The sequence below is a fragment of the Ictalurus punctatus genome, chromosome 15, assembly GCF_001660625.3.
Source record: "Ictalurus punctatus breed USDA103 chromosome 15, Coco_2.0, whole genome shotgun sequence".
In the NCBI taxonomy this organism is placed as follows: domain Eukaryota; kingdom Metazoa; phylum Chordata; class Actinopteri; order Siluriformes; family Ictaluridae; genus Ictalurus; species Ictalurus punctatus.
Genome location: NC_030430.2, coordinates 4,652,501 through 4,665,000, shown reverse-complemented (window position 1 = coordinate 4,665,000; position 12,500 = coordinate 4,652,501). Strand labels below are relative to the sequence as shown.

The 12,500-nt window shown below is 35.6% G+C and overlaps 2 protein-coding genes across 2 annotated transcripts in view; both read right to left on the bottom strand.

Annotated features, from left to right (window-relative positions):
- Window positions 1-2,450: 2,450 nt before the first annotated feature.
- On the bottom strand, window positions 2,451-4,980 carry hoxc9a (homeobox C9a). The gene is made up of 2 exons (XM_017487644.3): window positions 4,193-4,980; window positions 2,451-3,217 (listed from the first exon to the last, which is right to left on the bottom strand). Exons 1-2 carry the CDS (start codon window positions 4,728-4,730, stop codon window positions 2,976-2,978), a joined length of 780 nt encoding a protein of 259 aa, XP_017343133.1. The 5' UTR covers window positions 4,731-4,980; the 3' UTR covers window positions 2,451-2,975.
- A 7,356-nt stretch (window positions 4,981-12,336) lies between these two features.
- Window positions 12,337-12,500, bottom strand: part of hoxc10a (homeobox C10a) — a 4,386-nt gene continuing 4,222 nt past the window's right edge. The window contains exon 2 of the mRNA XM_017487641.3: window positions 12,337-12,500. This exon is cut by the window's right edge and continues 544 nt beyond it. The gene's annotated coding sequence lies outside the window, so the exon portion shown is untranslated.

Genomic DNA, 12,500 nt, shown 5'->3' with positions numbered 1-12,500 from the left:
GCCTAGTGCTGCAGGCCCAGTGGTGCATTAACTATGCTCCATTATACCGAAACATTAACACAACCATACATGATTTAATTAAAACAATACAAATATTTTAATATTAATAATGCCATATTATATTATATTATATTATATTATATTATATTATATTATATTATATTGTATTATATTATATTATATTATATTATATTTGTTTATTTACAGACCATATCCGCAATGCACAATAATGTTCACACTGCTTTGGAAATAGCTTTAGAAAGCAGATAAGGGCATGAAAATACGGAAACAATATTCGGGACAATTATCAAATGGATGACGGTTTAACACACAAGATTGTTGACGATTTATACGAACGCGTGATTAATAGTGGAAGCTTCCATTCTTTTTAGCAGTTTTCTCAGCACACATCGTTCCTTAACCGGCCCAAACTGTGAGGCAACATCGCCATCTAGCGTTAGTTTTACTTAATTTGTTAAATAACCGGTAAATTCAACGTGAGGCAAATGCCAGAAAACACTATCATAAAACATAGTAGAATGAATCTATCTAGGTCTCTCACTCGCTGAGTACTACTTACTATAAGCCTCGCTTAAATTGCAATCGTAAATAAAAAAGAGGCAATGAATCTGTGACGATAAGTGGAGTTCTTTTTACTGTTACATTGGCAAATTCACAAGTCCGTGCACCGAACCGTTTCACAAGTACCTTTAAGTAAAAATAAAATCATGTTGGTTTGATTCAGTTCTCTGCAGTTGTCCTGAACTTTTGGCGGAATTCAGTTGTCTTAGTCCAACATTCTGAGTGAATCCGTTTTATGTGAACGGCACCTCTACCAGCTCACTAAGCCATAAAGTAATTTAGCCCAGACGTCTAGCCAGTTAGCCAGGTTTTCTTTGTTCGTCTGCATCTGCGACAAACAACGCAAACTCCAAAAGGGCTGTAAAACTAGCATTTTTTTGTCCTGTGCGGAAATGCGGCTGGCTTGGCTTTGAAATCTCGGCATCCTGTTCGCATTGTTAAGAGCCACAAAAAGCCAATTTCAGTTGAGCACAGGAAACCAAAGCCAGACATATCAAATTATTTTACCTAAATTCACGCCTAGACGTATGCATGTCTATACGTACAGAGAGGAAATGCAAGGTACCGTGATCTAAGTGTCATGATAAAGTAAAATTTTAATTAAACAGAATAAACAACAACAATTAGGCTGTATATAATTAAATGTTAATAAACTCTTTTCTTAATAGGCCTGAATTATAATTCACTACAATTTGATGTAGATTAAGACTATATCTAAAATATATTTATAGCAAAGAAAGGCCAAGTGTCCCAAAACCGTAGTATGATAAGATAATCCTAACTGGTATAGAGTGTTGGATGTGACGCTCACGCTAACATTTAACAATAATAAATATGCAGCAATTTTTTTTTGAGAAATTATTTAAAACAATTTCAGATTTTTTTTGTAGGAAAATCAGACAAAGGTTTTTTTGGTTTGTTAGTTTGCAGTAACAACATTTCATTTTACAGTTTGTTTCATTTTGCTGCCATTTTATTTCAGTTTGAAGAAAAATGCTGTATATTGTCTTGTAAACGTCTATGAACAAATATTATTTTAAAAAAGTGAAGAAATATAATAAAATAATAATTATAATAATAAAATAGTAATAATAATAATAATTATTATTATTATTACTAATATTATTATTATTGTTATTATTATTGTTGTTATTGTTGTTGTTGCTGCTGCTGTTCTTGTTGTTCTTGTTGTTGACGATGACTGTTGGTGTAGTTGTTGTTGTTATCGTCGTCGTCGTATAAAATTCTGATCAAGTCTGAAACTTTAAAAATTACAGCGTCTGGTCCATCCACCAAACTCAATTTCTTGCCCAGAAAAAAAGCTTGCTTAACAAGGCCTTGAACAAATAGTAACACAGCTTAGTGGCATCGTGTGTGTTATGGCATATCTTTATAAACACACACACACACACACACACACACGTACGTATCAATATATATATATATATATATATATATATATATATATATATATATATATATATATATATATATATATATATTTATATATACATACACACACACACACACACACACACACACACACACACACACACACACACACACACACACACACACACATATCTTGTGCTTGTGCACGGCATGGGCATGTAACACACCTCATTCCGGTGTGTTTTGGCCCATGTTTAAGGGCAACTTTTGACACGTACGTTGACTAACGCTTTACAGTGTAGCCTTGTCATCGTGCATGACTTTACCAGTGAGCCCAGCCTCGATTCTTTCCAGATGAGGACATTGCTACGTGGAGGCCAAAATCTGTCTTCAAGCTACACTGCAACCCGCTCCAAATGTCTCCAAATGTGTTCGTTTTTATAGCACCGATAGTCAGAAAATGTGACAAAAGTCAATTACGCTAAAAAGATGGCAGTAGAGTATATTTAAGCATCTACAATACATACTGATCTTTTTTTTCACAATTTATGAAAAATGAAGAATGAAAAAGAACAAACAATTACATTTAAAGCAGCAAGATCACATTGACGCAAGTGTTTTAAACTATGTTACTCGTTACAAAATATCGAAGTTCTACACCTTTAACAAATAATCAAAACACACATCGGAGAAACATTCAGGTAAAAATGATAAATTACGAAGTTTAGAAGTTGAGGAGTTCAAGTATTGTCTTGCTTCTACGCCGGGGGCAATTCGTAAAGAATGAAACGTAATCTAAATCCAAATAGGTTGAGTTGTGCAATTAATTGTAGTGTTAATACAAACAAAGGTTGGTAAAATTGCAGTCACAAAAAAATCAAGAACATTAACAACGTCTTGGTGTTTTCTGTTCCTGTTGCAAGGAAGGTGATAATTGTTAAGACTTAAGAGACATTTCTAAACTTTCCTTCAGTCTGTATTCAGTAAAAGTTTTGGGCGATTTATTCTTTGCTGTCGCTCTTTTCCTTGTTCATCTTCTTCATCTTCATTCGTCGGTTCTGAAACCAGATTTTGACCTGTCGTTCCGTCAGGTTCAGCACTCTGGCTACCTCGTATCGCCGGTCTCTTGTTAGATACATATTGAATAAAAATTCCTTTTCGAGTTCAAGTGTTTGATATTTTGTATAAGGGCATCGCTTCTTTCTTGTGGAACGTGCGTGGATCCAGTTGGCCACGGGATTATCTGTAAAGCAATGTATAAATGGCAAAAATTACACAACGTAATAAAAAACATTTCTAAGATGCTGTGGCTTAAAATATTTATAAATCCTCCAGACTGTGTTAGAAAATGTAATTACTATAATCTACAGTTTTCTAACCGTAATTTGGAAAAATAAAGCATTATAACCATTAATACTCATATTCTAAAGCATCAAAAGTCTGTCTTCAGCTTTTAAACTGCTTACTAGCTGTGAGAATTGGCGTCGTAAAGTTTTGAATAGATCTATTCGCTTTATTGGACCATAAAAAAGCCTAATACCCCTTGTGGCTCAATTCTGTAGTGAAAACGTCCTACTTTGCACTTAATGGACTCTTTTACATTCCATTTGTTGTCTCGTGAAGTTCTTATGGGTTTATTTCTGTGGAAATTATCCTATGCCTTCATAACCATATAAAATCTGGTCTTTAGCTCGTGTTATTCTATACAAGTTCATTTCACAAAGGAAGTTATAGTAAGCGTGATTCTGTCCAAATATAGCCCAGTTTTAGAAGTCATTTTCTAACTACTATTTTGATGGCGGTTAAAACCCATTCTTATTCTCTGTTTACTATAACCCATATTGGCGCGGTTAGCACTACTAACCAATGGTCACACGTCTAGTACTTATAAAAACGCATATAAAATCCGCAGTTGCCTAATTATACCTTTTGATTTTAACTAAGATTCAGTGTTCTCTCAGAATTCACTGCCTCTCCAGACCTGTCTTTCAATGAGACCGTTTTATAACCCGCTACCCGTTTTACAGCCCTGTCTAACGGCGTTTGTCTTCTATGGACAGCCCCAAAAGCAGACTTGAGCCAGCCGAAAACGGCAGGGGCCAGATGAAAGGCTTTAGAACTTGGTTTTACGACGGACGACACAGCCAACCACCAAGCGAACGCAATAAACTCGAGGCGTCTCAAATGCAGCTGTAAACAAGAATGGCTTTTAACTTACTTGGGTCCAGTTCAGCCTTCTCGTCTTTGTGCTTTCCGGAAGAAACGATCTCAGACTCGGGGGAAGATGCATTCTGCTGCTTGTCCCTGATGTCAACCGCTGAACAGTAGACATAATCCGAATAGGTTCGTCCGTTCGAAGCTAAACAGTCTGTAGTTCGGGGATCCTGAAAGGCGTCAGGCTTTAGCCCATAGTGCCTGCTGTTAGCTGCATAGCCTGGAAAGGACACAGCACCAGGAATAGGCTCTAGCCACGAGCGGACATACCTCGAGTCCGTTCCTAAGTGAGGTTGGTGAGTGTACGGGTGGTAAACCACCGACGACTGTGAATGACCAGGGGCCCAAGAGGTAGTGAAAACTGGTGGTTTCGGGGCAAAGCTGCACGACGGATAATCCACGCACTCCGGCACGAGAGGCGTCGGGCGTGAGCCGGAGGATATCGGAGCAGTAGTCGGAAAACGAGACGCCAGAACATCCTCGCTCTCGTGGTTGATCAAGGAATCCACATAATAATTACTTATGGGACCCGTAGTCGACATGGCGCTGTTTCCCTCTCTTTTACATGCATCCGATTATTATATGGAGTGCATGTGTACTTTTTTTTTATCTGCCCATAGAACAATCAAGCCAGGTAATTATTTCTGAAAGCTTCCCCGGCTGCGATTGGACGACTATGAAACACGTGATTACATTTACCCCCTGGAAAAAAGTGCACAGCAGATCAATGCGCGGGTTGTCTTACAATCCCAATTCACTTCAGGATTGCAGTGGGCTGCTTAATTCAGATGTTTTACATGTAACGCTGTACTGTACATATATATATATATATATATATATATATATATATATATATATATATATATATATATATATATATATATGTGTGTGTGTGTGTGTGTGTGTGTGTGTGTGTGTGTGTGTGTGTGTTTATATATATATATATATATATATATATATATATATATATATAGATAGATAGATAGATATAGATATAGATATAGATATATAGATATTATATCACCTTAACATGAATTTGTGAGATGAGAGAAGACATTTGGCTTCGAAGAGAAAGTATTTTTATCTTAAAGGGGCACTATTTCTCTCTGTAATTCATCTTTGCCGAGCATATAGCCTTCTCGCGTTGCTATATCATGTTTTGCGCATCCTTTCCCAATTGTTATTATAATTAACAATCCATCATCTACGTAAGTCGCTGATGGCTTTATTACTTTATATTTTGTAAGTAATTACCCTAAGGTACACACTTTATTGAAACACGAATAAAACTGATTTGTTTGTGGTTCAGCTGTAGGATTTTTGCTTGTTTGTCATTGAAACATTGGTTACCACCAGTTTTAAATAAACCCGATTCTGCGTATCCCTCATAAAAAGCAGTTTTAAAATTTGAGGAGGTGGGAAATGGAGCTTGAGCACTTGACCACAACAGCAGTTATATTCGGCAAGTGGTTGTGCATGCTTTAATGTCCCTCACCAAATTTTTATGAAGAAAAATTCTGATTTTTCATAAACGTCTCGTTAATAAAACTGCATTAGAGTATCATGTAGTTATAAGATAAACTCAGAACTTACCAAGCCAAAATGGAGGATCGAGGTGTAATAAAGTTCTGTCTTTTACACTGAACGCTTGAGTGCTCACCCAATGCGCGACATATATGTTAGAGAGAGATTACATATTACATTTAACTTCAGATATATTTGGAAATGAAGCTGCTTATTAATTATAAGAGAATCTCTTGAAAAATAATTAAGAAAAGTGATCTAAATATTTGTCTTCTTAAGACAACAGTACAAGGAAAAAGGAAAGTTATTTCCAATGATTTATATAAATAATTACTTTATATACTTTGCAGAAATTTTTAGTCGAGCAGTAGGCTTATTTTAAAGTCAATTTGCATTTTAATAAATTCATTTATAATTTTGCGTATACCCATATCGAAGCAGCAGTGACAACTGAAGGTAAACGATATAAAGTAAACTTTCATTATATATTGGAAAGCACATATTTTCGCACCCTGTTTATGACAACACTTTGAGGGTGTGCCCCAAACTGGCTTTGTTAAATAGGTCAAGTTTCTTTCTTAATCCTATATGGAATTATGAACATTTTCACTTACAGAGGGAAGCGGTAGTAATAAACTGGATACTTTTGTATGATATTATTATAACAAGCGTGAAACTCCAAAAAACTTTGTCATTGGTCTTATAAAATTAGCATCTATTTAAAATTACTAGATTTGCAGATAATCTACACTGAGCGACAAACGTTACAGTAGAACCAGGGTTTTCTCGAGTGTGTGTGCATCAGACTCTACTGGAGAAAATAATGCAGGCATTTCACCAATGTTACACTTTCTTAACCTAGTTAAGAAATGTGATAGCAAAGACAGCATAATATAATGTGACGAGAGGTCCTGGCCTCAACAATATTATGTTGTTTTTTTCTTTCTTTGCAGAGTCGATTTTGGTGCACTCTAACACCAGAGTAGTTTTAAAAAGCACATCCACTGAAACACGTAACCTTTCATGAGAAGCACATTTGGCGAGCAACTGGAGTCTCGAAAACTTCAGTACTTGATCACTGCGTTGTTGTGCATTTGCCCTGGCCAACATTGTGCATAGTTTAATAGCACATGGTTTTCAGTCCTTCTTTGAGAACTGCACTGGAGAAAGCAAAATATATCTTTGCAAAAAAGTATCTTAGTTAAGGAATTATATGAACTTTACTAACGGTCAACAATTGCTTTGTTTTCTGTTTAGTTTATACATATTTATACAATCTGTATCACATTTGTTTAATAATACATTTATATTGTGTTTTCTGTCATTAATATTTATGCAGTTAAAATATGAATTGTAAAACGTATTGTATGTTTTTTCCCCCATTGGTGATACTGAAGTTGGTCTTCAGACGAGAAATAAAAGACAGGCTGTTGCTATTTTTGTACGATTGAAGCAAATATTTTAGAAGTGTTATTCTTTTTTTAATGCTAATGTTCAGACTGTTTCTGATCAACTACACTTTAACCTCTCTAGACGCGGAACAAGGTTGTGTGTACGTGATTAATAGCTCCTTGATAGTTGTACTTCATAGCAATCGAAAAGAGCAACGTTATAGAACTGAAACTGGAACTATGAAAATGTCCTATAATCTCAAGACGTTAATTCCAGTTACCTGTTTGTCTATATTCCTTAAAATTCGCAACCTGTATTGGTGGTAGCAGGTTAGGTTTATTTCATTTTATTGAATTTATATATTTAATAATTGCTAAATTGTGTGTATGTCGAATAAAATAAAATAAGAAAAAATGTTTGTTTGCTCGTGCAAAGCAGTTCAGTAACATTCTGACCCTGTCAGCGTTTCAGTTAAAGGCCCTGAAGCGGGGACAATGTGGTTACACCTGGACACCCGGTTTACAATCGGATACACAATGGCTTGTTTACTGTTTTTTTCTGAAAACGAGCCGCCAATGTCCTGTCAAAATATGTTTTCTAAAGTATAAATAGCATAACATAACATCGATAGTTCATAAATCAACTGGGCTGTTTTACAAAAACAAGAATTGTTCTAAAGTATTAAAGCTAATGTAAAGACTAACTAATAAAAATTTAAATTCTAAAAGTATGAAAATATAAATGTCAAGAGGATATTTGCATATTGTCACTCCACATAATGAATTTAGCTACCAGGTCTCCCGGCCAAGCAGTGAGCTCAACACCATGATACTCAAAATTCTCATATACATATAAAATTCTTATATATATATATATATATATATATATATATATATATATATATATATATATATATATATATATATATATATATATATATACACACACACACAGAGAGAGAGAGAGAGAGAGAGAGAGAGAGAGAGAGAGAGAGAGAGAGAGAGAGCGCGCGCGTGTGTGTGTGTGTGTGTGTGTGTGTGTGTGTGTTCTGGTGTATCATTTGATAAAACAGACGATTATTCTATTTAATGGTAGCATTAAACAGATGTTAGATGTTAGCTCACTGTAGCATTCTCCCTAGCTTGTTTTAATCTAATGAGAAGAAAACTTAAAAAAAAAAAAAAAAAGGTCCCCTCCCCAAATACACAGAGTCCTACCACTGTAAGCGTACAATATTAGCTTAATTATATGAAAGGACTTCATCTCAATTAAGTAGGATAGGCTATTCATATTCGCCTTACAACCATATATGGTAGGTACCATCTGCTCGTAATCTGAGAGTCCATCAGACAAAACGCATCTGCCCATGTATGGCACTGAACTAACATTAACATTACACACAAATAACAGAATTTATCAAATTTTCGCAACTGAGTTTATATGAGGAATAGGCCAAATAAAACCTTTGAGCTATTTCCTTGGCCCTTATATGTAGTCTGTAGTGACACTATTGTAACACGCAGGCTACTGTGTGATATTCCCGAGAAAGCCTGAAACCCCATTAGGTTCAACTTAGAAAATATAAAAAGTATTGAAGAGATAGTACAACCATAACCAGTAGACGTATACTCTATTAATATTCTATATAGTATATAATTCCTATAGCTAATTAAGTGATCTAGAGCAATATAATATAAAATACGTAACTCACAATTCACAGAAATTGTATAATTCCTGTGTATAACTTTTTTTGTTGTTATGAGTGTCCTTGTGGTGTTGATAACTGGACGATTGTTAATAGATTTGTTTAAATGGAATGGTATATATATATACCATATACAGAGAGAGAGAGAGCGAGAGAGAGAGAGAGAGAGAGAGAGAGAGAGAGAGAGAGAGAGAGAGAGAGAGAGAGAGAGAGATGTAGTTTTTAAAAAAGTATTATTTAGCTTCATTTTAATGTGTGGAGACCAATGATTAGTACGCTGATGGAATTTGGTTAAACATGTGGTTATGCACTGAATTTTTTTTATTAGCACGTATATGCTTGACTATAGGATATTGGAAAGAAATTGCCTCTATATTCATGTACTATAGGCGATAAAGTCCTGTGGGGGTAATTTCGCATGCTGTAAACTCTTTGTTGGTGACGCATTCCAGAGGAGTTCCCCATTCACTCAACTGAATGAAAATGACTTTGGATTCTAGACTGTCTCCTCCCGTCGCAAAACAGCTGAAGGCAGTGAAGGGGGGTTAACAAAACAAGCAAAGATGGCGAAATCCATATCCATCCTCTCGTTGTTAAAAACAGGTCAGTTCATACACTAACACACAACGAAATCGTTAAAAATCTGCATTGTTGCTGTGTAATATCTGTCGGGGCCATCTTGGACTTGATATTTGTAATGTTTTTCACTATGCTGCGAAGGCCTATAGGCTACTGTATAAAATATATATTTAAAAAAAATTCAGTTCAAGCCTTTAAGACAAACAACAGTTTGACGAGATAACTTAGGCTAATAACTACAATAACTTACATATATTAGCTAACGAGCCATTCGAATAGAGGAGCCGCTCTATAAATACATATCTATCAATATATCAATTTCTCGTTTCATATATATGTGTGTGTGTGTGTGTGTGTGTGTGTGTGTGTGTGTGTGTGTGTGTGTGTGTGTGTGTGTGTGTGTGTGTGCGTGAGTATATATATATATATATATATATATATATATATATATATATATATATATATATATATATATATATATATATATATATCAATGTCAAGTATTTATATATAAACGCGAAATACCATTGTTCTACCTTTTTTCATTTTAATAAGTCTTCAGGCTATATGTGACTAAGGTATAAAACAAAGTATGAAATTAACAGCTATATTTTATTAGCCAAGTGAACATATTCAACAGAAACAGAAACGGATTTATAACCCATAAAACCACTAAAGTTTAGTGGTAATTATATTTTCACTACCCAACGCTCAAGTATACAGATTATTTATTTAATTATTGTTATATTTTAACAACCCAATTCTCAAATATCCAGACCGTTTATTTTTCTGATTTCATATATTGTGAAGTTGAACTATGATCCAAAATTATCTCGCTTAAGGGCACATTTTAATAGAATACATTTAAAGGCCTAACGTGACACACATTAAAATACTGGAGAATTAGAGTGCAAGTATCAAACGATGACTAAAACGCGTGATTACCGATTTAATTGTCTGGCTCTTCTAAACTTTCAAAGTAACGTATTTTTGTACAAAATACTCGTTTTTCATATTTAAATAAACTATTAGTACAGTGATTTTAGTGAAGCAGACTAAAGTAAAATATGGTACTTCACATTAGAAGTACATTTGGACATTGTAGCATTTCAGACTGTTCTCTTCTCTCTCTCTCTCTCTCTCTCTCTCTCTCTCTCTCTCACACACACACACACACACACACACACACACACACACACACACACGCAGTCCATTGCCAATCAGTCTCTATAGTGTATGCTGTAACAGACAACAGACATGCATAATAAGCAGTCTTGGTTGATAATATACAGTAAATGCAATTTTTAAACTCTCAAATATATCCTCGTACTCAAATATTCTATCTATCTATCTATCCGTCAAATTATTCCATCTCTCTTTTTCCTCCCCTTACTGTTTGGCGAATTATTTTCTCTGAAAACCAACGTGTATGCCACTATTAACACTTCGCAGCGAAGGCAATCCAACCCAAAACTTGTAATCAGAGACTTCACATTTCGGTGCGGTCGAGGTTTACCCCATGTAATGTTTACAACCTTTTTCCCCCTCTGAGAGCCTAAAAACCTTTTACAGCCCAGCACTTAAAACGCGAGCAAAGAGAAAAGAAGCCCACCGTGGCTATAACCGTTTAGTTCATTTACAATGCCATTTGCGACGACATCACTGCACAGGGTGTAATTTAACGGCAATTGTCGCCCTTGATGAAGCCGAACTGACGTAATCAAGGCAGTTTCTTGTTGTCGAGCCAGGAAGCTCAATCCCAACAACATGAAACTACCTAAACCACGCACCAGCTGCGCGTGACGACGTTATTCGCCGGAGAAGACAAAATAACATTTCGCAAAACAAGTAAGAATTTTGTTCTACTTCACATTGGTTCAGATGACATGAAACCACTGATTGTTGTCCAATTTTGTTCTCTTGATACTCAGACGCCGCCAACTAGTAGTACCAATCTTTTAAACTTTTAATTAGCCACCACATTGACTTTTACATTACATAGCTAAAATATGACATATGACATGTAAAAAGGTTTAAGAAAAAATAGCATGTGATAGAAAAAGCAATTCCGTTTAAAATCCCAAGCAAAATGAAACCATTATAAAGTTTAGCCTCGCAGTTATGACATACATTATGCAAAAGGACATTTAACAATTACATCTACAAACATAACCATATATTAATATACCGCTTATAACGTATTAACTAGAAGACGTCCACCACAACTAATGTCCGTTAGAATTATAAGTCCACTATTTAATAGTTTGTTAAACAATTGAAGATATTTTTGTAACCAAAGCAGTTACTTTTTAAAGTTGATCTTAGATTGACTAGACAGTTTTTAAATATAAAAACAAACATAATGAAAAATGCAGTCTTACCTTTGAAGCATTTCTTGAAATCTGCGTATATATTATATGATCCACGGGTTGACTGATTGATTGTTGTTGTTCTTATTGTCGCTGTTGTTGTGGTTGCCGCTTATCGTACATCCATGTCTGGCTGGTGTGTAAGCGTTGTGTTTCTCCATAGCCATTAAAGTGGCTTCCTGCCTCTATAACAGCCCGCAGAGCGCGCCAGTGAGGCCAGCACGTTGCAAGCCCGGGTATGTGGATTAGCCTTCCTCCACTACGCTTTTTAATGCATCTTTACTGCACCAGCACATTATATTTGCAGATCATAAAATCCACCCCCAGCGCTTTGCAGGACCGTCATGACATTACAATTTTATGACCTTGACTTACTGTGGTCACCTGGATAATATTTAAATCAACGTTATGGGGACTCCCACTCTTATTGGAAGTGCTACAATTTTCTCTCTCTCTCTCTCTCTCTCTCTCTCTCTCTCTCTCTCTCTCTCTCTCTCTCTCTTTCTGGCCCTTACCGTTATCGCACTCTCTCAACAGAAAGCTAAAGAGGATATACAAGGGGAAGGAGATGCAAGGACATTATGTTTCCCAACCCCCTTTTATTTGACACTTTGTCGAATTAAAAATTAAACTGACAAATCAACAGTAGGCATGCAAAGGACACAGTACGCATTGTTTAGGACACACGCGCACTAAGGACAAACAAGCTAATCAGCTAAGACATCAGGTAGATAGCTCATGTA

What these genes read in the sequence shown, in the direction of transcription:
- hoxc9a (XM_017487644.3), bottom strand. Translation starts at nt 4,730, where the DNA reads ATGTCGACTACGGGTCCCATAAGTAATTATTATGTGGATTCCTTGATC. An exon ending in GAAGGCTGAACTGGACCCAA is followed by an intron (nt 3,218 to 4,192) that starts GTAAGTTAAAAG and finishes ATTGCTTTACAG; the next exon opens with ATAATCCCGTGGCCAACTGG.